The sequence below is a fragment of the Tinamus guttatus genome, unplaced genomic scaffold (assembly GCF_059628265.1).
Source record: "Tinamus guttatus ecotype Peru unplaced genomic scaffold, ASM5962826v1 Tinamus_guttatus_pri_ptg000459l, whole genome shotgun sequence".
Taxonomy (NCBI): Eukaryota; Metazoa; Chordata; class Aves; order Tinamiformes; family Tinamidae; genus Tinamus; species Tinamus guttatus.
In genome coordinates, this window is record NW_028288993.1 from 3,377,841 (window position 1) to 3,400,326 (window position 22,486).

A 22,486-nucleotide genomic window follows, 5' to 3' on the forward strand; every position below is an offset into this window, starting at 1 on the left:
GCTTTGCCAGTAAGAGCAACAAGAACCTCAACCAGTCTGTGATTCTGTGAGATAAAAGACTATTTGCTGCCCTCTTCTGAGCAAAGCCAGATAACATGCCAACAGTTGTAAAGGCAGGTAGTTATTCAATAAGCAGAGCTCTATTTCCATAGAAAAACGAATGATACTTGTATGTCAAACAGCTCTGACAGGGCAGGCCGGGAAGGCATTACCTCGTAATACAGGTGAGGACAACAGATCAACATTATCCTGCCTAAACTATTAGTTATCCACAGAAATCAGTCTTGGCATTTTAGTTGCCTAATTCTCAAATTAAACCCTCTTATGGAAAAATAAAGAAATACCACCCAGTATATTATGTTCCCGATAATCACAAACATTTTAGAGCAGAAGACCATGAGACATTAAAGAAATGAGAGCATGATTCATGGATTTAAGACAGTGATTTGGGAGATTCTTGGACTAAAACCACCTAAATCTTTTATAGCCTCCATCAGTGCTATATGCTGTCCTTTCAGACAATAGATATCTTTATGTAGGCATATAGCATGTATGCACATACTGCAAAACACAAACCCTAACAGGGCTACCTGCTTTTTAAAGCATTTATCCAAGATAGCTAATCATACATGGAAAACTGTTAAATTAGACAATGTGTTCTCCATTAAAGCCCTTCAAAGTTAGGATCATGCACCTGAAGACAAAAAAAAAAAAAAAAAAAAAAAAAAAAAAAACACACACACACACCACAACCAACCACCCACACACACATTTCTAAGCTATTTCTATTCTAGGGCAGAGAAGATGTCCCATGATGTGGGACCAGCACTCTGCCTCTCTTGGCATGCTCTCCAGGATGCTCTGCATATCTCAATCATGAAAGTAAAACAGGAGTTTGAAGATGACCAGGTAGTCTCACATCAATGACCACAAAAGTGCCTTTAACGATTCATAAGCAACTCAACAAATCCCAAATTAGGCTGCCACAAGAGCACCCACCAAATGTTCCCACCTGCAAGAGTGCAGTTGCAGCTGTGCAAGAGCCACCATACAGATACCTGAAGGACAGAGCTCTTGAGGAAGGGAGGACAAGCACACCTTCCTAGTGGCACTGTTGGCCATTTGGCCCTTTGTTCAGCTGGTGCTGACCTGCTTTTAAACACCTCAGGGTTGGAGCTCTGGGTCTCAAGCTGCGTTTAGTTTCTCAGGGTCTTTCACCCCTGAGACAGGAGCTGCTTGGAAGCCCTCCAGCAAGCCTTGCAGGCCTGACATCCAGGGGTTAGGCTGGTCTTGATACTAAGAGAGGATTTGTGAAGAAGCATGATAGCTTGCATTTGTCTTTGGTGTATTTCCCAAGCTCTGAACACCACTGTTTTCCCTTTGAGATCACAGAGCACTCTTGGACTGTGCCTCCCCTCCCAGGGACGGCCAGCAGGTCGGGAAGGCATCCGCAACACGCGCCTTGGAGCCAGGAGCAGCCAAGACATGCAGCCTTGAGATTTATGGATTCGACACGCTGCCATGGCACACAAATCACTCCGCACTCGCTGCAATTCATTATCACAGCGCTATGGCTGGTTACCTCCTCACAGGTGCACAAGATACTGAAAAAGCTTTTAGCCTTCCAAGTGCCAAGACCTGGTGATGGACAGTCAGGGCCCCTTCCGCCTTCCCAGGGAAGTGAAACCCAAGGCAGCAGTTGCTCGTGGGTACGCGGAGCCGCAGAGGTTTTCCAGCAATGCAGGCAGGCAGCTGGGCAGTCACCGCACTGACATCCCGCCGGCTCCTGGGCTGCCTTCTCCAGCCAGCTGAGCCCACACGCCGCCTCATCCGCTGGCCGAGGAAAATTCACTACAGCTAAAAATCCGTCAGCAGAACTGGCACACTTTACAGAGATATTGAGAAGACAAGGGACCAGGTTGATCTGTGTTGGATTTTGGTTCTAGCTGCAACGACCTGAGTGCATTTCTCTGTCTTTAAAGCAGAGCTGACACCACACGGAGGCCCCTGCGAGCACACGGAGCACCTTAGGGACACAGCCTGAGCAGAAATGGCTCCCCCAGCTGATCCATTTGCCAAACAGCCCCTTACACAAACAGCAGCTCCCCAGGCTAGCAGCATTTGGGATTGGGTCTCAAACCCAAAGGGCCATCACTGAACACAATTTTCGATCCACATTTCAGACCTCCTTTACAAGCCAGCCAACAACCACACACAGGGAAAGTGACACCGCAGCACTCAGCCTCTGCCCACACAGCTACACAACCACCACATCAGAAGCGAGATGTTCACTTGACACTTCAAATGATCAAACATTTGCAGCAAAACCAGGAAAAGCACCAGGGTCTCTCAGCACCTAGGGACACCTTCCTACAGCTGCCATGACGCACACAGCATGACCACCACCCTGCAGCCTCATCTTCACGAGCTGCTTGGCACTTCACAACACAATAAACATGCAACAGGAACACCTCCTCTTAAATTTTATTTGCCCCTAGACAGGTTGGAAAGAAATGACTTACACTTTCTCTCTCTTTTTTAAAAAAACCCCACCCAAACAGCAACATCCCCAACACACACAAAGCAGCACATCTCCTCAGAACAAGCCACCCCACCACAAGCACAGCCCTCCCTTCTCCCACTTCCTGGGGACAAGCAGGCTTAGTGCCACAGAAACACCAAGCCAGCCCTAGGGACGCAGAATTGAGGAAAATTAACAACCATAGGTACAGCAGCCACCATCACTCACCCTTTTCCTAGGAGCAGCTCTTTCCTCCTTGCACCATCCCCAGCCAAGATGAAATGGCCTCCCCAAGCAGCCCTGCTAATCAGGACCTGCTCATCCACCTCAGATGGTCTCCAGCTGGACTAAAACAGCCTCCCCAGGTGTAGCCGGTCAAGCCCATCAGGTCCTGCTCCCCACAGGAGGCTGCAGGAGCCATGTGGGTACAGCCATGGCCTGGCCTCCCTGTCCCTATTGCAGACTATGTGTGCGCCCAGCGGCACAAAATGGCGGCCGGGCGGGAAGGGCGCTCTGCCAGGGCACCCCGGCCAGCAGATGAGCACCGGGCGAGGGGGGTTTTGGTGCTGAGCTCTGCTTTTACCCAACCACTGCTAACAATCAGGTAGTGCTGGCTGGGTGGAGAGGTCCTGGGGACCACAGCCACACAAAGCCATCGCTCGTACCCAGCTGATGTGGGAAACCACCCCGGTTCATGACGTGGAGGAGCCAGGGGAGGCCCCATGTTCAGGGACCGTGGCCAACACCAAGGTGTGAGCCTGCTGTGTGTGGGGGCACCAGCTCTTTGCCACAGCTGTTGGGCTCCTTCGGGCAAAGCACGAGATGTTTAGACTGGGGGGAAAAAATTACATCATCGCTTATCATTATTTTATTTCATATCTGCTTTGTTCCAGAATTAGTTAAGGGACATAGTAAGTGGCGGGAGACATGTCTGGTTACAACTCGAGGCTGCGACTGAGGTCAGATCCCTGCTGTGCTCGGTGCTTCACAACTAGGGTTGGAGAGAGCCCTTGGTCTAGACAACTCTTGACTCCTGGACAAATTTAAACGTTAAGAAAGACGGGATTGGTTCTTTGAGAATGCAGCGAGTGTCTGATCAGGGGTAAGTCCTGTTCTGGATGGCAGTCATGACCAGATGCTGCACTTGATGGTCCCCTTCAAGCATCACAAACTGCATGGCTTGGGCACAGCAAGGGGGTCCTTTTTCCTGCATGTACCAGCAGCAGAGCACTGAAAGCTCCTGTGATGTTAATCACTGTCGTTGGGGATTCTGGAAGTTGCCCAGGTATCTCCATGCTGGTGTAGGCCTGGGGTGGTGCTACGGCCTTCAGCAGTCATTCTCCGAAATCTCTTCAGGTAGACGATGATGAAGATGACCAAGATAGCCTGCAATAGAATGAGGATGAAGAGAATGAGCTGAGAGAGGAGAGCCAGGCTGCAGTACCAGTACTGGCATGTGGAGATGATCTCATCTTCAGTCAGATAGGCGATGATCCGGTCCTGCAGGTGAGCTGGGGAGGTGCATTTCACATCCCTGTACAGGGTCCGGTTCTGCTGCCACTGGAGCCAGGAGCGCAAGTAGAGGATGTCACAGTTGCATTCCCAAGGGTTTCCTTGCAGGTGGACTGCTTGGAGGCTCTTCAGGTTATCAAAGAGCCCTTTGGGAATAGACGTGAGCATATTGTAACCAAGATGGATAACTTCAGCTGATGGACGGAAGGCAGCTGGCAGTTTTGTTATGGTTAGGCCTTTCGATGTGCAGTCGATAATGTTCTTGGCACACTTGCATGGCACAGGGCACGCTGGTATCAAGTGTGGGAGAAAGCCAAAGAGGAACAAGAAGAGAATCCCACTGCTCATCTTCATTTGTGAATGCTCAAGATGGTGCAACTGGGTGAGACAACAAGTAGACACCACACACTCCGGTACTGACCAGCAAAGCCCCAGGGTTTTGTGTGTTTGTTTTGGATGTATTTTTAAAGCTGGGTGAACCTGACGTCCTCAATCGGACAGGTGAGAGTTCTGAAAAGAAGAGAGTAAAAAGAGATTATGTGTGAATTTCTAGTCTCTTATTACAGTAAAGGGAATATTCTTGTTCTTCTGGCCCTGGTTTTGGGTGAGGGAATATGAACAGACATTTGCTGGGAAGCTTGACTTCCCCCATCAAATTTATTTTCACTAGTTATCCAAAGCATGCAGGAGCCGAAGGCTTTTTTAGAATTGCACTACTGAGAGTTTAGGATGGCTAAGAAAATTCAGATCAGGGAGTGAAAAATTAGTGTGCAGAACTGTTTCTGCCTTATCATAGCACTGCATTACCTCTGGAAGCAAAGCTTTGTTCACAGAAACTGCAAGAGGGGATTCAAAAACTCATTTACTGTTATCACAAGTAAAAACTTGCAGAACTCTGCAGTTCTGCATAGAAGCGACAAACAGTCCTTGGTCAACAGACAGTACAGACCACTGAAGGCGAAGGCAGGTGGACAGTGGAGTTTTCTACTCAAGACATTGCTCCAGCAGGTGAATTTTCTTTCTGGAGCTGTGACCACGCTGCGAGACATGCGTCAGTGGGTTGTCATTGTATGGCAATGTCATATCCCACCGCTGAGCTGCTATACCTTCTTTAGGAGCATACACCTATGTGGACCTGGTACAAGACAATGGTTTTCTGTGCAATCCATCAACCCAATGTGGAAAAGACGACAGAATATTTCTGTTGACTTACCCCTTCTGAATCCTTGTTTTCTTGCCGGCTTCACAGGAGGAAGGTGCTAAGGCAGCCCAGCCTGCAGGAGCGTCTGCAGCTGCATAGTGGAGCTCCCAGATCCCCTGGCCCCCTTGCAGCTGTCTTGGCAAGATAAGGGAGCAGCTCATCCTAGGACACCTCCCACATGGGGCCTTCCTGCACGGTTGCTGCATGTCACCGGAAGAGGAGGCTTCATCAAGCAATTCTTCCAAGAAATGGGAGTTTGCCAGGATATGTTTGCTCCAAAAGAGATGCTAATGGCATCGATGACTGATGGGACCGATTCTGGGTCCTCATGCTGTGGCTAACAAGTGGCCCAGCACTGCAGGAAATTCAACTATGCTGTTGCTAAAGGTGGCATCATATACAGCCCAAATGTTTCCTTATCATTCCTCTATAGACAAAACGTGTATGTCTGCAAGTTCTTGGTAGGATAGATCAAGTACAGCTATTAGCCTATGCTTGGTTAACACATGTACACAGACCCTTTGACTAATTCTCTTGCGACCCCAGGTACCCTGTGTTTCCTCCAGCCCTTTGGAAGAAAAAGTTAAGTTTCTTGCACTGAGCCCCTACAGGCTCACAATAAGCACCTGGTATGTGCCAAATCTGCCTCAGGGCCATACAGGGCAACAGCAAAGTATGCAAAGAAGCTGCTCAGAAATGCTAGCACAGGTTGCTCCCAATTCTTGCTGTTTGGCCTCTCTTATTGCCCTTCCTGTGCAATTTGGCAAGTGGGGGGCATTTCCCCTCCCTTTGCACTGGAGAGAATCCGGGCATTGCAACACGGGAGCTGCAGGCTGGATGCAGCAGCTTTCCTGCAGGGCCATGAAGTTTGGGACCCCAGTATAGCTCAGTGCCAGCTACTAAAAGCTCTGGGTAATGCTTCATATAAATTTCCTAAGTATGTCTCTTTTATACAATTTTTGCAAAGACCCTAAAATAATTTTAATAAGCAATAACTCCAAGAAACACACTTTACCTGCACACTTTTATCCCTGAATAGCACTAAGACAAGAAGGAGCCAAGGTGGGACGATAGTTTGCAAGAGGAAGTAAGTACTTCATTTTTTCTTTGCCAGAATCACTTCCTCTGCATGACAACCCTAATTCCACCATTTTTTTTGATTTTCTCTTTTAAAGACAAGATTCACTATGTATGAGCAGAGCTAGGGAACACATCGGGTACACAGATCCAAATGGCCTGGGCCAGGAGATAAAGGAGGACACCATTTCCAATAAGAACATAATTGAGTGTCAACTGCAAAGTAATTATTAAAATATGCTTTAATCTGGTTTGTACTGCACTTGCTGAGCACTGTGGCTTTTGGTTTCCCATCTCATCAAGACTATTTTCAGTAACATATTGAGTCTAACACCTCACAGTGTGCTGACCCTGAGGCTTCCCTTGAAGCAGTGACACAGATCTACTCTTAAAAAGCAGTGGAAGATCTGCAGACCTCACTGGTTTCAGTAGTCCAGACAGGGAGAAAGTTCTTCTAGGGACTTGCATTCTCTCATGCTTGTTTCAAGGACCAAATAAAACTCATAGTCTTCTAGTGTCTAAACCAAAATAAACCTGGTTGAATCTGCAGGAAGGACGACAGACTGATTCAGCTGGCTGCTGCTGAGCCAGATAGTGCTCCCAGGGACAGCTCTTTTAATAGCTAAATGAGTTGGCAGCTCTGCCTGTGTGCAACTTGCAGTTACCAGGAAAGATTGGCCACATCTCTTACTCAGAAGCTGCAGCACAGAAGTACTTTAGCAGTAAAGTCCAAGGTTAAAAATATACGGAAGTTGTATAGTTAGAACCCCATCTTCTCAAGGGCATTACATCTTCATACATACTTTTTCTGCCTTGGGCCTCACTCTGTGCACCAGCCATGCCCTTTGTAAGGAGGATGTCTCTAGAATTACTGTGAAGTGGTGGCTCTGTCAGGCCCAGCTCTGCATGACCTTGCACTGCCCACGCTGGTACTCAGTGTAACGGAGGAGACTGATCAGACCAGAAGTGATGAACACTCGGGATGTGTTGTTGTTAAGAGAATTCAGAAACAAACCAACCCAGCTTTTCTTGCAGTACTTTCTATTTACTATTAGCTTGACCACAACAGGGACAAGTTTACTCACCAGTGTCCAAGTCTCTTGCCACCTCTTCTAGGTGAAACTTAATGATAGAAGACCTGTAGGACCATCTTGTCTAGCCTCTCACATAAAAGGAGGCCAGAAATTCCCTGCAGGGAGTCCTGCCTGGAGCCTATTGCAATGACACTAGTTAAAAGGATAAACAGAGTCCATTGTTGCTGCTCCTGCCCAAGAATGTATCACCAATTACACTCAAAGGGACTGAAAAAATCAAACAGAAGTAGGTGGATTTTTTTGAATGTATTTATTTCACTGATCAATTCAGGTAGTAAACATTAATAATAATAATAATAATAACGATAATCATTTAATAAAATGGATATGTTTAAAAGGTTTCATTTTTCTTTGTTCACAATGACAAAATGTTCAAACAGAAATTTACAAAAAAATATATATTATAACAATCCAACAGACGGCCGAGAAACAAAGAGCCTAGGAATGGAGCAGAGGGATGAGGAAGTCACATGGCAGGAGCAGGCCAGCGTTACAGCAGAGCCGGGGTGGTGAGGAGGGAGCAGGGCACATTGCACAGCACGAGGGGCATGCGGGGAGGCAGGGGGGACGGCACGGGCAGGAGCGGCACACGGTGGTTCCTGACTCCCTCCCCAGGCCCGCGCGGCTCTGGACGCACCCTCCACCCCGAGAGCTCTGCCCAAGGCGCGGGATGCAGCTCCCACGGTGACTCGCTCCGCGGGGCAAAGAAGAGGGAAAGGGCCCGTTTGCGCATGAGGTTGTGGAGGGTTGTGTGAGAGGGGTGTTTAATTACCTGTCTGTCCACACTCTGCTGCTTCTATGGCTGCCAGAGCCAAGCGGCCAAGCTGCATTCGTTCAGGAGCCCCTTCTCCACTACAGCGCAGTTGAGTTCAACAGCACAGAGCATTCCTGCTTTAATAAATGCATGCTGCCCCCCGAGCCAAAGGCTGCACCTCTGGTGCCCTTGCAGAATTCAGTCTCTAACGCTTTCCCTGCAGCCCCCAGCTCTGATGCTCTGGGACAGGAACCTCCTCATGCGGGGACACAGGTATCAGCAGTATCACACCCCTCTGTGGAAGCTGGCTCTCTAATGCCTTGTTGGTTTGCATTTTTCCCCGAGTGCAACTCAAACTGTCTTCGCCAGCAGATAGTTGAAGACTTCGACTCTCTGGAGAGAGTGGAACTGCAAGTATCATCAACTTGATTTGGGAACCACATGCACTGAGCTGATGGAGATTTCCTCACCCAGAGGAAGCAGTTAACTACTCAGCAATACTCTTGCCTGCCCTTGACCCTTGCATCTCACCAGCACATAGCCCAAGGTAAAGGCTGTGTTCTCTCCTATGTCAATGCTAAAGACTAAAAGTCTCCATCTTTTAGGCCTGGATCTGTTTGAAAGAGGAACATCTCTAACTGGACAGGGCTTGTTTGCAGCAGAACATCCTCCTCACAGACAAGACTAATGTAAGAAAAGATACTGCAAGGTGTTTCCAATTATGCTGCATGAATAAAGCTGAGAAGTCAGCAGTCCTCCTGCTCTGGGACAGCAAAAAAACTTCCTCCAGAAAGCCTGGAGGAAGCTCTCACCTCAGGCTACTCTGTTCCTCGGATAGGCAAACTGCAGAAGGAAAGGCTGTATCTCCTCCTGAAGCATCTGTCCCTGGCACTGCCGCTGTCACTTACCTGCCTGACACAGGGGAAAAAAAAAGAAAAAATGCTGCTAAGCAGAAAAGTTACCCCTGCCCTCTGAGCTTGTTCCCAATGCCCCTGCCCCACTTCTCACCTCTCTGAGGCAGCAAAAGGTCACTTTGAAGAGGTTTGCCGCGGACACTGTTCTTGCCCAGCTTTCCCATTTCTGTCACTTTGTCCTTCTGTGCTGCATCAGGGTCTCTCCTGCCTGTATGACCCATGTTCTGGTCAAGCAGAGGCTCTGTACAGTGAATAACTGGAACCAGCCAACCTACTCACCTCCTGAGCAAGCTCTGATCAGGACACTTACAGCCTCGTGGGCAGAAAGCAGCGTGGTCCTCAACCCAGACGAACAACACACCTGACTAAAGAATTGAGCACCTGGCTATTCCCAACCAGAGAGACCTACTGGGGAGAGCCAGAGACAGGCAGGAGCAACGTGCACACGTGTGGACAGAGGGATGGGGCCGGAGCCACAGGAGCGGGAGGTCCCCATGCAGGGTGGTGCTGGAGGGAAGAGCCAAGTGTCTCTCCCTCCGGGAGCCCTGGGCTCCCTGCGAGCGCGGCAGTGTTTCGAGTGAGGCCAGACACACTGTGTTCCCGGGCTCTGCCCTGGCTGCGCTAGGAGTTAAAAATACTGCAGGAAGCAAGAGTGGGACAGAAGCTGCTGCCCAAGGAGCGCTCTTATCTCCCCGCAGCAGATCCAGCTGCCTTCCCAGCACTGAGACAGGAAGAGCCGGGGACCAGGGAGCGTGGAGAAGGGCTGCATCCCAGGGAAACGGCAGGGGAGGCAGTGCTGAGCACAGGGCTGTGCTCGCCCTGCAGTGCCCTCCATGCACCCGCCGCTGCCCCACGCCGGCTCCCCGCAGCCCGCGGCCACCTCTCATCCCCACAGGGCAGCCTGCTGGGACAGGCAACTCGCAGAGCTTGAGCACAAACACCCCAGAACTGCCTCTTGGAGCCAGCAACGCTCTTGGGGGATTGCGAACTTGGGGGCAGAGTACAGCTGTGAGCTTGGGGTTGGCTTTCAACTCTGGGCTTTCTGTTCTTCCAAAGCAGGCACAGCTGAGCACTCTGGCTGCCATGGTACTTTTCCAAGCAAACACTGGAGAAAAGTGCAGGGGGAAGACCAGATCCATGGGGAACTCGCAGAAGCCACTGCAGGACCCTGGCATTTCTGCGAGGTGCTGCCAAGAGGCCCCAGCCTGGGACCCGCTGTGGGAGCAGAGCGCGGCCAGGAGGCTGCAAAGGGGCCACTCGCATCTCCTCCCTGCAGCCAGTCTGGTCTGCAGCTCCTCTCTGCCAGGAGAGCCAGCTGAGGGTGCTGGAAGGGCTTTCTGCTGGCTGACCTTGAGACTGTCCCCTGCCACTCAGTGCAAAGATCCTGGAGTCTGTTGATCAGAAAAACAAAACCAACTAAAGGAAAAAATAATAGGCAGGGAACCACACAACTATCAGGACTCCTCAGCAGTCAGTGCACAGAGATGCCCTGGGCCCTGCTCTCTGCAGGCTGAGAAGTCTGGGCAGCGCGGAGTGAACTCGCAGGAGGGAACATCTGCCTGGACGATGCCTGTGCTGGCCCGGACGAAGGGAGGGGGAGAGGGGCACAGCACCTCAGCTGGGAGTAAACAGTTACGTGCATTGACACAGATAATCTTCGATTTCGTACACCAGAGAAACCAGGACTTTAAATACCAGAGCATTCCCAAACAAGAAATTAGTACATGGGAAAGGGGGATCGTTCTCTCTTTTCTTTTTCAGGATAACTTAGATACATCCCAGGCTATTTTCTTTATAAAAACAAAACAGAACAAAACAAGAATAATAATTAAAAAAAAAAGAAATATACATCAGTAAACTGTTAAGTGAACAGCCTCCTCCACAACCTGGCTGACTGCAAAGCCAGCATTTGCTGCCAATAAATTAGAGGGTGCGGGTGCAGCTCTTGCCCACAAGTCTCTACACAACAGGGAACCTCTTTTTAAACGTCCACTGCTCGAGCCAGGCTTCAGACGGTCTCCCGGTGATTCCCTTTGCCCTCCAGACACCTGCCTTTCACTGATCCTGCATCTGCTGCTGCATCTTCTGCAGCATTTCTTGCATCCGCCGCAACTGCATGAGACAGAGAACGGACAGTAAAAAAGGAAGATCTGCTGTGGCCACTGATTTGCAGAGGGGTAGGGATCTTGCGAGAAGGGTTTCAGGCTCCCCTCCTGCCCATGGAAATGCCCATCCTTCCCCCATCACTGCACCAAGCAAACCAGAACCAGAGCAGGCAGATGAGAGGCTGCTGCTAGGCCTGGCAGGACAGTGGGCAGCCCTTGCTGGGCTGGGTAAAGCTGCAGGAGCAGCTGCCAGGATATCCATCCCTACCCTGACGGGCACTTCCCACCACAGTGGTTGCCAGGACAGAGGACACTTGCCCTGTGCAATGCTGATTAGATACTTTAAGGGGCCCTGGGGTGACAGTATAGTCCTTTAGGGGAGGCAAAGGCATCTCTCAGAGAGGCTACAGTGCCCAGGCAGGAACAGGGCTGAGGTCCCCCTGGCAGAGCACACAGTGCCCATATCCCAGCCCCACATCAGCAGCCAGCAGGTCGTCAATGAGAGACGAGTGGGAAGCCCCAGGACAGCGTCTGTGGGGCAATCCCGGAGAAACTCCTCAGGCTCCAGCTCTAACACCAAGGAGGCAGGAAAGGGTCTCACCTCCTCATCCTTCATTTTGATCAGCTTCTCCGTCTCAGTGTCAGGTGTTGGGAGAGGCAGGATAGGAATAGGGCTTTCTATCCTGTTGTCCTGCGTCAGCTTGCTGGGGAGATGGAGAGGGAAAGGCAGTCAGCTGTGGTTCACAGAATCACAGAATGGTTAAGGTTGGAAGGGACCTCTAGAGATCATCTAGTCCAACCTCCCCGTGCAAGCAGGGACACCTGGAGCACGAGGCACAGGGTGGCATCCAGGCAGGTTTGGAAGATCTCCAGAGAAGGAGACTCCACAGCCTCTCTGGGCAGCCTGTGCCAGGGCTGTCACCCTCACAGGAAAGAAGTTCTTCCTCACATGGAGGTGGAACTGCCTGTGTTTCAACTTACACCGCGCTGGACCCTCTCTAGAAGCTCAATGTCCCTCTTGTCCTGGGGAGCCCAGACCTGCCCCCAATACTCCAGGTGCCTCCCCAGAGCTGAGCAGAGGGGCAGGATCCCCTCCCTGACCCTGCTGGCAATGCTCCTCCTGGTGCAGGCTGCCTGGCTGGGGAGCCAGCAGCAACCAGTCACAGACCTGCCAGCAACGTGGCCACACGCACGTGGCCAGGCACAGGGGCACTGGGATGCACACGAAGACCACAGTCAATACAGGCTTTCAAAACAGAAGCCTGGGGATAGCTGGCATTGGCAAAACCCTGAAACAGGTGTTCAGACCACTGAAAGCAAAAGCAGACAGAAAAAGGTTGGTGCTTCCGATCACCTTATGTGACAGCACTGGCAGGCTTACCAGAGACACCTGTGGCCGATTCCTGTGGTCTCCTTTCACCCACCTTTGTGAATGCGGGTGCCTTCTCGTGCACATCCTGCACATGCACACAGCATCAGCCTGCACTGTCAGCATTGCTATGGCTCTGAATACTCCCCATGGCCATTTTTTTCAGAAAAATTACACCAAGGAAGCATTTAAACCACTGCAAGTCTGACAGCAAATGTCTGGTTGCTATAGAGGTGGGAGCTGTGAGACCATGGGCACAGCCTAGCATGGCATTTCCCCAAGGGCTGGGTGTGCAGGGCACAGGGGACATTCTGTGATACTGCCTCCCCTCAAGTGCACCAGCAGCCTGCGGGGAGAGGGGGTGGCAGAGGCCAGCTGGATAGGGAGGCCTGGGCTGGAATTGGGAATTGAAGTTGCCACTTGCCGGCTTTCACCACTTGGAGTCACCACTGGCTCATTACTGAGGCACTTCCAGCCCTGGAGCATGGGATCTCCTCCCAGAAAAATCTCTCCAGAGATGAACCTTTATCCCAGTGCTAGAAGTGGCCACTCTGTTTCTCTGAGATTCACCAGCAGCGAATTAACCAAAGCATGAGAAATGGTATCAAACTTTAAAAATGCTTTAAAGCATTTATTTAGTGGAGCAACTGCTTCTTTGTTGTTTTCTTTTTATAGACATGTATCCTATCCAGATAGCGACTGCGATGCTTCTCAAAGATGTCAAGCATTTCACACAGTTATTTTGGGACTCCACATTCTCACTGCTGAAGAAGAGATTCATCTGTTTTTCAGAAGTACTGAGTTCTGCGTGAGCTGAGCCTGCCAGCCTGCCCATTTACACACACACACACACACACACACACACACACACACACACACACACACACACACACAGTGGCCTGTTCCTCAGTGAAGTGCTGCCTTCTCTGCTCTGCAACGTGGCAGCACAGTTACCAGCCAGTTCAGGTAGGAAGTGAAGGGGACAGTTTGCAACAGAGGAACCAAGATCTGCTTAAATCTAAAGTCTGTCACTAATGTTCCTGTTGGAGAAGAAGGAAAAAAGGCGGTGGCTTGCATATGTTCTCTCCTGTTTTCTGACCACTGTGATTAAAACCACAAAGAATCAAACACAACAGCAAGACAAGGCAGAGAAATCTTTGGAGCTAAGACTCAGTAAGTGTTAACTGCTTGGGCTCTGTTGTCTGAGCAAACGCAGCATCCTGAGAGTGATGCTGTCGTTCAAACAGAGCTGTAGCTGCTGAGGGGACACGACAGACACTTTCCTCTCTCAGCAATGCACACAGCTACCACCCATCAGAGAGATGGCTAATGCCCTGGTCCATTAAGCTGGTTTCCTAGCACTCAGTTCTAGGAAAAACTCCTCAAACAGACTTTTTATCTCCAGGCCTATTTCCCAAGGCCTCTGTACAGGATCCTCAGAAAAGAGGATCCAAAGAGAGCAAGACACCCCTGTTATCCCTGGGCAAAGCAGCAGGCACCCACCTGGTCATTTGCTGGATGCACTGAGCTCGGTAGTTCTCATAGTGGACATCACAAGTGACATCCTTCAAGTCATGCATGTGTGTCCGGATCAGCATGTTCCTCAGCTTCACGAAGTCGCAGTGCGCCTGGTTTTCCACTGCAGAAGCAACAACAGGAAAGTGCCTCGATTTCACACCTCACCAGTCCTCTCCTGGAAGCCTGGAGCTCCTGATCAGTTCCCAGCACCCAGCCCAGACTGAAACACCTTCCACTTCCCCTCCATCCACCCACACCTCCCTCCCAGTGCCCAGGGCTCTCCCTCCTGGCCCCAGTGCAGCCCTTGCTGATGCTCCACAAGAGACTGCACTTGTCAACCTTGAGACACGCTGAGGAGGTCACTGTGTTCCCAGGACTTTTTCTGGGTAAGAGGATTAATTAAGCACATATAGAAGAGGCCTGAGTGAGGACGCTGCTCCCAGTACCTGGGAGGTAGCTGTTATAACCACAGTGACTGCAGCAAGCCTTAGGGACAAGCCATGCATCTCCTCAGAATTCAGGACTGACTGAAAGCCGCCTGACAAGAAGGCAGTTTTCCCTGTGGGCTGGCATCATCCCCAAGGGAGCACAGCCTTGGGCAGGCAGCGCTGGGGAGCTGGAGCAGCCGCTGTCAGCCCTGGGAGCCAGGCGCCGGCCGCGCTGCGGGGCTCCCCACAGCTGCACAGACCTCTCTGCGGGTCCGGCAGCCCCAGGGAGGCTCCAGCCCCACTTGCCCCCTTCCGGATGCTCCCCACTGCAGGCCGGGGCAGTTGGGCTGTTCCAGGCCCAGGAGCTCGGTGCTGAACACCTGCACCTGACAGGCACTGCCCTTGTGGGCCAGCCGGAGCAGCTGGGCAGCCTGAGCTGCACACACGAGAGCACAGCAGGCTTTGGGGGCCTTAAAGCAATGCGCCAGCAGGCCAGCATGGCTGGGGGTCAGCAACAGCAGCAAAACCCATTTGAGGGTCATTCTGCCCATGGGATTTAAGAAATGGCTCCCTTTAGGCAGGCAAAAAGCTAGAGACAAACACACGGTGCCTGAGCGCAGCCTCCACCCTGCCCCTGGGACTCGCTGCTGCTCGCAGGGAACTTAGCCCCAGCTCTGGTGGCAGCTCCAGCCCCACGGCAGCAGCACCAGAGTCAGGCTGTAGCAAACACAGCTTAATGCAGAGCTCAAAGCTGATGTCTTAGTACCACATGCACAAACCCCTGTGACCTCCCTGCCTCCAGATGTGTGTTGCCACCACACACTATCTTGTGAGCCACTGCCACAGCAGCACAGAGGAGGAGGGAATGTGAGGGGCTTTACAGCTGAGGGCAGCGGCTTCTCTTCAGAAACCACAATGGCAGTGCCCTTAAGAAGAGGCCTCGTCCTACTGCCTTAAAGCCCAGAGTGTCCTCCATTCAGACTGGAGCTCCTCTTCTCCACCCTGTTGTGGTCTCAGAGACAGGGCAATTGCTGTGTGCTCTCGTCACAGGTCAGCAACGGGCCTCCCGATCAGGCCTGCATGTGAACCCTGCCCCACGCTCGGGACTGCGGAGGCGGCAGAGGCTGCGCTCTCCCCGCAGCCCCTTGCCCGTCCCGCCTCCGTGCTGCCCTGGCTGCCAGGCTCCCGCTCGCCGTGCGCTCCCAGGCTCCGCGCTCACCTTCCACAATGCCCCAGGGGTAGAGCCGTCCCCGCACTCTCTGGCCTTTCGCCTCCACCACGGTGTTACTGCCGATGACAGCAAAGGGAGCGCTCTCCTGGAACGCAGACACAGAACATATGTTATAACATTCATAACAGGCAGAGGAAGGCGCGGGTGGGAAACACACAAGGACACCCAGGTGTGCCCAAGCTCAGGGCACCACAACCCACATGCAGAAAAAAGTCTATAGGCACCGGGTCTGCAGCCGCACTGCCAGTCTGACCTTCTCAGCTATCCTGAAGGAAGCTGTCTCCCTGCAGGTCTCTCTTTCTTTTTGATAGGAAACTCTAGAGAAGCCAGAGCAGAGGCTGGACACTAAAAAAAACAGTGGGATGAGGCAGGCCATGAGCTTGGCCTGAACCTCCATGACTGGACAAGCACCTCACTGGTCAGGAGGGAGCCAAAGCCCATCTCCAGCAGGAGAGACGTGGCCATGCTGCACGCATACTGCTTGCAGCCAGGTTGGCTCAGCTGGCAAAGGGTCTGGCCGAGGCTGCTGGGAAACACTGGGCACTAGGCAACTAAGGAAACACTGACACTGCCTGGGGGGGACACCAAAAGTCCTGTGTCTTTATGTGACATGTGATTTCATGACATCAGGATGGACATCGGCTCCCTTCTCCAGGCTGTCTTCCACGAGAGCCAATGTACACTGTCCCCTGGGTATCAGCTGCACAGGCCTTTGGCAACTGAACTTGCAAGCTGCACTGCCTTTGGCAGTGAACATCTACAGCAGCTCTGGCTCCATTCAGGCTGCACAACAAGGACAACATGGACTCCCACAAGTCAGAGATCCAGCATGCTGCTGAGACGCTTCCTTACCTTCAGCTCTCTGTCTTGTTGTTTGAATTCCTCATCTTCATCAGAGTCACACTCCGGAAACTGGTACACTTTAATGCCAAATTTGTCAATCTCTTCCCGGATCTGTGTCCATACAAAGCAACAAGAAGAGGTAACAGTGAACAGTACAGAGATGTTGTGTTTATTCCCTGTTTGCTGCCATGGCTTTGCTATAGCCTACAAATGGGGAAGTAGGATGCTTCCTACAGAGCTGCCCTCTCTAGACAGTGCTTCCTTTTTCACAGGTTTCTCGGAGCATCATTAAAAAGAGATTTGCAGGCACTCCTCTGCTCCCCCTGCTCTGCATGTCTCTGCTGCCACATCAGGACATTTCCCCATAGAGGAAGATCATCTCACCCTCTCTTTTAGTTTCCGGATCTCAGAGGGAATCAGGCAGTCGGCTTTGGCAATCAGGGGTACGATGTTGACCTTCTCATGCAGAGCTTTCATGAACTCGACATCCACTGGCCTCAGCCTGCAGCAGGGACGAAGGGTTAGCAGGGACACCCCGGGCAGCTCCTCCTCCAGCCCTTCCCACCTCACCCCAGGCCTAGTGAGAAGGGCCAGGGACAGCCCCGTCACAAGAGCTTGGGGGGGCCTCCGCTAGGGCTGCATCTTCAGGAGCTGTCTCAGATCTGAGCTGCTGAAACGCCTCACACAGACCCGGGTCGGATGCTCACTCTTTCACAGGCCAAACATTGCAGCCTGTGCTGCAGGCAGCGCCCATGGCCAGCGCCCCCGGCCCCTGCGGCTGCTCCCACACAAACATGTGTGCAAGGCCTGGCACAGGCTGAAGGTAACTTAAAACTCCCTCCCCTTCCCACTAGTCAGGCTTAAGTAGATAGGAAGGCACAAGTCTGTGCGCCCTTTCTTTTTTCTCTTGATTTCCAAAACAGACTGCGGGCCTGAGGGCGATCAGTCCTTCCTGATCACGAGGGCAGCGGCTGTCACGGCCACGAGGGGAGGGAGGTTGTGTGATGCTCGGCTGAGAGCAGCCCGCCGCTCTTCACCCGTGCCAAGAGCCCTGCCAACACGGGGCTGCTACGGGGCAATCTTGAGGCACGAGCCCCTTCCCCCGGGTGGGAGTCACAGCCAGCCCCCAGCCCTGCAGCGGGGCTCTCACCCATGCCCGAAGGGCGAGATGAAGTAGAGGCAACAGTGCACGCGGTTGTCCTGGATGTTCTTGCGGTTCAGGCCGCTCTCGTCTCGGAAATACTGTTCGAACTGCTGGTCGATGTAGTCAGTGATGGGCTTCCAGCTGGGGACGGCAATTCAGACCAAAACTAAACCACGTGTTTTACAGAACAGTGCTCCCAAGGGACTGCTGCAGCCCCTTCCCAATGCCAGGCCCCTCCCTGTGATGCACCCACAGAAAACAGAGGTGCTCAGGGACAAGGAGGAAGGCAAGAGGCCTGCTCACCACTCAGTGTTGTTAACAGCATCTCCAAAGCCTGGCGTGTCCACTATGGTCAGCTTCAGCTTGACACCCTTCTCCTCAATGTCTACTGTGTGCTTGACAATTTCCACTGTCTGGTTGATTCTCTCTTTAAACAGGAATAGGTGAATTAAGGCCAGGCAGTAACGCTGGGGATCACCACTCACACCAATGACCATCTCAGCTATAGGACAGCCTAGAGCTGTGGAACATGTTTGCCCCACTTTGTCCCCCACTTACCCTCTGCGTTGAGGAGCTTTCTGTCTTTGTAGAGATCTGTCAGGAACAGGCTATTCACGAGGGTGGATTTGCCCAGACCCGACTCTCCTAATTGATAGAGCACAGAAGGGAGGAGGAAAAGCAAGCAACATGACCCACTAATTGAGATACAAAAGAAACTCTGAGCAAGGCTCTGAATCCAGAACCAGAGTGAGAGAGATGAGCTGTCAGGAGCTGTTTATGGGTGTTACATTTTTCCAGCAGTGGGAGGACTTTTGCTGCAAGATATCTCAATCCTTGTACAAATGTGATCCCCCAGCTCCTCCACCTCCTCTCTCCCTTCCCTTCATCACAGTCCCTGGCTGACCTTGCCCGCACAGCCCGGAGCAGCCGTTCTGCTGGAGCAGCAGCTACACGCAGTGCTGGAGAGGGCTATGGGTGGGCAAGGAGGGCCCGCTCCTCTGGGGTAAGCGTGTGACCATGACTCAAGTCGAGGGCTAAAGCAAGGTGTAAGCAGACAGGGGAAGGATTCAGCAGCTAAGACAGCATCTATGGGAAGCAGGAAGAGTTGGTCCTCTCTATTACTCTCTGACCAGCCATCTCCATCCCCGGTGTGGAGCCTTTAGGGTGTCTGGGCACATACCACAGTAAATACGAGGGCAAACTGAGGGGCCAGGGTTAAGCATGGAGAGTGAAACCCCAGCTCCGTTGAATCACAGCCAGGAGACAGCAGTGTCACAGGCACTGTGGTTTTGCTCTCAGAATTGATAGCCTCCTGCCCTGGGAAAGGACTTGGAAACAGTCAGCTTAGGGCTCACTCAGCTGCTAATTCCTCCAGCCATGTTCCTGGTTTCAATGAGCTATTGGAGCATTACTGCTGGCTGTGCCGGGCTTTGGAAAACTGAGCGTCCTCCCAGCTCAAGCCCAAGAGCTGCTGGGGCAGCCGTGCGCACAGGAGCGGCCGGGCAGCCTCACCTGCGACCATGAGGGTGAAGTCGAAACCCTTCTTGACGGATTTCCGGTGCACCTGGTTGGGGAGAGTGGCAAAGCCCACGTACTGCTTCTCATGGTCCTGCAGGGCAGAGGCGGAGAGCAGCAGGTCAGCACACGCCACCACGCACGCTGCTGCCTCCTGAATTTGCAGACCCGCTCCAGCGACCCCGTCCCAGCTCGGTGCCGGCTCCTGTGCTCACAGCGCGGGGCTGGAGGAGCACTGGACAGTGCAGTCCCACAGGAGCACCCTTGGCCCTGGCAAACGCTGCCCTTCTCACATACTTTCCAAGTTAGACCCGAGAGGAAGCAGCCATTCACAAATGCCTCAGCTAGAGACATCAGAGAGCCCACATTTCAAAATCACTTAAAATAAGCCCCTGGGATTCACAGCACAAGCAAATCCATGGAGCCAAGCATTCCTCAAAAGCAGCCCCAGCTCCCAGCCTGGCCACAAATGCTCTCAAGCAGATCTGCTGTCCCATGGCTCCAGCACAGGCACGGCAGAGAAGGCACCTGTCCCCAACCAGTCAGTTTAACCAGCTCCTTTCCGGAGCCGGTCAGCTGCCCCGGCGGGTGCTGCAGCATGGCACAGCGGAGGGGATCAGCGTCACCGCGAGAGGGTTTTGCTCATTTCCCCCTGCGCTCAGCTCCCCGCGCTGTGGAGCGGTACCTCCTTGGGGACAACCACCCCCTGCTCCCGCAGGGCTCACTGCAGTGACAAGGCCTGCGAGGCGCCTGTGCCTGGCCAGGCCCCCAGCAGCAGCCCCGGCGTGTGAAACCGCTCGCTGGGCAACCTCCTCCAGGGCCGGCAGGGCTATTCCCTCGTGTCAGCAGCCTGGCCGCTTCCCAGGCAGCAGCTTCTCAAGGTCAGCACAGCTGAGATAAGGAAATGGCTCTGCTAGATTTATGGGGCCCTTAGGATACAATGAGTTGAGTCCTTCCTGGGCACCCGACCTGGGTGTCCGGCCCGTGTCTGAGGCAGCCTCCCATCAGCACCCCCTCTGTATGGTTCCTGGGGCTCCCCACATCTTTCATGTTCTTAAATAAATCCATCCTGTTCAACCCCCTATGCACCTTGAGCATCTCTCCATCAGTATCAGACCTTCTCTTGGGCACCTTGGGGTCAAACTCAGCCTCCCCCCTCCACTGTTTCTGACACTGAAAAGCTTTGGTTCAGGAGCAGCAGAGAGATCTGCACTGATCTCTACCAACTTCTGGAAAAGCACCAGCTGCCTGCTCTCTGCAGGGACTTTACATGTGGAACAGTGCTAATAACACACGAATAAAACCATTGCTGAGGCTCATTTGCGTTCTTCTTCTCATTTGTTTGTTTTTTAGGCCAGATGACTAAGGCTGACAGGGGAGACACTGCGGAGCTCATCTCTGGTGTAACTCGGCTCACCTGAGCCAAGTGCAACCGGCCAAACCTGATCTCTTGTTTCCATACAGGCCAATCCAGAAAGTTGGATTTACTGCAACTGTGGTGGCTTCCTCCCAGCCCAGTGAGACCAGGACATGCCATTTTATAGGTGTATATCCTGGCTGGGGCAGGTTGTTGCCCTTTATCTGTAGCTGGTGGTCGCTTCCCTTGCACGAAGGACAGGAGGGCAGAGCCCCGCTCCTGCAGCGGGGCAAGAGCTCCAAGCTCCATCATTCACCTTCAGGACCCTCGTGGAGAGCCGGGAGGGCCGGTGGAAGAAGGCAGATGCCTCCCTGGCTTGTCAAAAGGAAGCTCCCTTCCCCCTAAACACGCAGGGGACAGGCTTGGGCTCCCCCTAAACATGCAGGGGTCAGGCTAGGAGCAGACGTGGGTTGCTGGTGGCATCGCAGCCCCCCGTTCCCGACCCTTGCGAGGCAGCTCCTGCCAAGCTGCCCGGCCGGGACAGCCGGCGCTGCCGACGCTCCCTGCCCCGGCCGGCGGCAGCTGTCAGCGAGGGGCCGGCGAGCGGAGCCCGGGTGTGTGTGCATGGGGACAAGGCCGGGCTGTGCCGGGGAGGCAGCCGGCCCCGGTGCCCCGTTACCCACCAGAGCCCCCGTGGTTCTCTCCCACAGCACAAACTCCCCAGCGAGGACAGCAGCGCCCCGGCTTCTCCGGGGCACCCTGGCAGCAGGCAATGCTCCCCAAGGCAGCGTGTGCCCAGAGCCAAAGCGCTGACGGGCCCAGGCCCTGCGCCTAACTGGCTGTGGACGCTGGGGACCTGGGCTGCACAGAGGGGAAGCCCTCACAGGCACAGGGGGCTCCCGGGCTGCTGTGACGGCTCCATCGCTCCTGCTTTCCCGGTTCCCTCCCCACTGCTCCTCCTTCACATGCTGCCCAGGCCAATCCAGGCCTGCTGCCTTTTCATCATTTATCCTGGAAATGGGGCCTTGCTGAGTGCATTAAAAAGAGCCAAAATTATACACTGCGGGGCCATGGAAAACTGAAGAGGGACCTCTATCCCAGGTCTGCAGCAAACGCAGAAATGATGGAGCTTTTGCTGGGATGCTCGTGCTCCGACCCAAACCTGGGGCCCCAAATGTTTCCTGTATCCCCTCCCCTTCCTCCGAACACACAAACAGCAGGATGCCCCTCGCCCGCCAGCTGCAGCCATTTGCTGGGTTGCCGCGTCCCCTAATTGCTCAGGGCTCTCTAATTGCGGCAGAGCCCCAGGCAGCCCCTCGCCGGCCGCCCTTCCTCCAGCCGGGCCCTCCGGCCCAGCGAGGCCGCCACATCCGTGTCTGCAGCCCAGCCCCGGGACAGGCAGCCCCTCTGCTTTCGTTTCTTCATTTCCAGAGAGCCCCACGGGCTCCTGACACAAACAGCCCCGGGGCATCTCCCCGTGTCCAGCTGCCCCTCACGCCCAAGGCTGAGATGGGAAGAGCAGCAAAACCGCCCACCCCCCAGCATTTGCTGCAGCAGGAAGAACGGGCTAGGAAAACACAGCCTTAACCCGCTAATACAGAGCAGACGGCGCTCGGGTGCGCACGCAGCACAAGCTTGGGCCCTGAGCCCCCCCAGGCCCGGGCATCCAGCCCCGGGAATCACCACCCGGAGCAGCCGCCCGGGAACGTCACACATCCCCCAGGTGCCCGAGCCGCGCTGTGGGGGCGGCCGCGCTCCCGCACTGCCCCGCGCTCCTCCTGCCCCTGCCCTCGTCCCCTTACCGGCCTCCTTCCGCCCTCCTGCTCCTCGGAGGTGCCGTCCTGCGATTGCTCGGGCACCATCCTCCCCCCTCCTGTCCCCGCTGCTCCCCAGCTCGCGCCGA

The 22,486-nt window shown here is 53.5% G+C and overlaps 2 protein-coding genes across 3 annotated transcripts in view; both read right to left on the minus strand.

Annotated features, from left to right (window-relative positions):
* Positions 1–3,376: 3,376 nt before the first annotated feature.
* Positions 3,377–4,439, minus strand: GP1BB (glycoprotein Ib platelet subunit beta). Its single transcript, XM_010218645.2, has one exon. The coding sequence runs from the start codon at positions 4,385–4,387 to the stop codon at positions 3,770–3,772; it is 618 nt and encodes a 205-aa protein (XP_010216947.2). The 5' UTR covers positions 4,388–4,439; the 3' UTR covers positions 3,377–3,769.
* Positions 4,440–10,904: 6,465 nt separating this feature from the next.
* The window catches only part of SEPTIN5 (septin 5), a 39,163-nt gene continuing 27,581 nt past the window's right edge, over positions 10,905–22,486 (minus strand). For both annotated transcript variants that reach the window (XM_088532317.1, XM_010218644.2), the window contains exons 2-11: positions 19,224–19,320; positions 18,270–18,356; positions 18,015–18,138; positions 17,718–17,852; positions 16,952–17,069; positions 16,577–16,678; positions 15,713–15,809; positions 14,051–14,186; positions 11,780–11,882; positions 10,905–11,185 (exon numbers count right to left, since the gene is read on the minus strand). In XM_088532317.1, the coding sequence (XP_088388443.1) occupies positions 11,129–11,185; positions 11,780–11,882; positions 14,051–14,186; positions 15,713–15,809; positions 16,577–16,678; positions 16,952–17,069; positions 17,718–17,852; positions 18,015–18,138; positions 18,270–18,356; positions 19,224–19,233 (969 nt within the window). In that variant the 5' untranslated portion in view covers positions 19,234–19,320 and the 3' untranslated portion in view covers positions 10,905–11,128. The remainder of the gene's footprint in view (positions 11,186–11,779; positions 11,883–14,050; positions 14,187–15,712; positions 15,810–16,576; positions 16,679–16,951; positions 17,070–17,717; positions 17,853–18,014; positions 18,139–18,269; positions 18,357–19,223; positions 19,321–22,486) is intronic.

Coding starts and splice junctions, on each gene's coding strand:
- GP1BB (XM_010218645.2), bottom strand. CDS start 4,387: ATGAAGATGAGCAGTGGGATTCTCTTCTTGTTCCTCTTTGGCTTTCTC.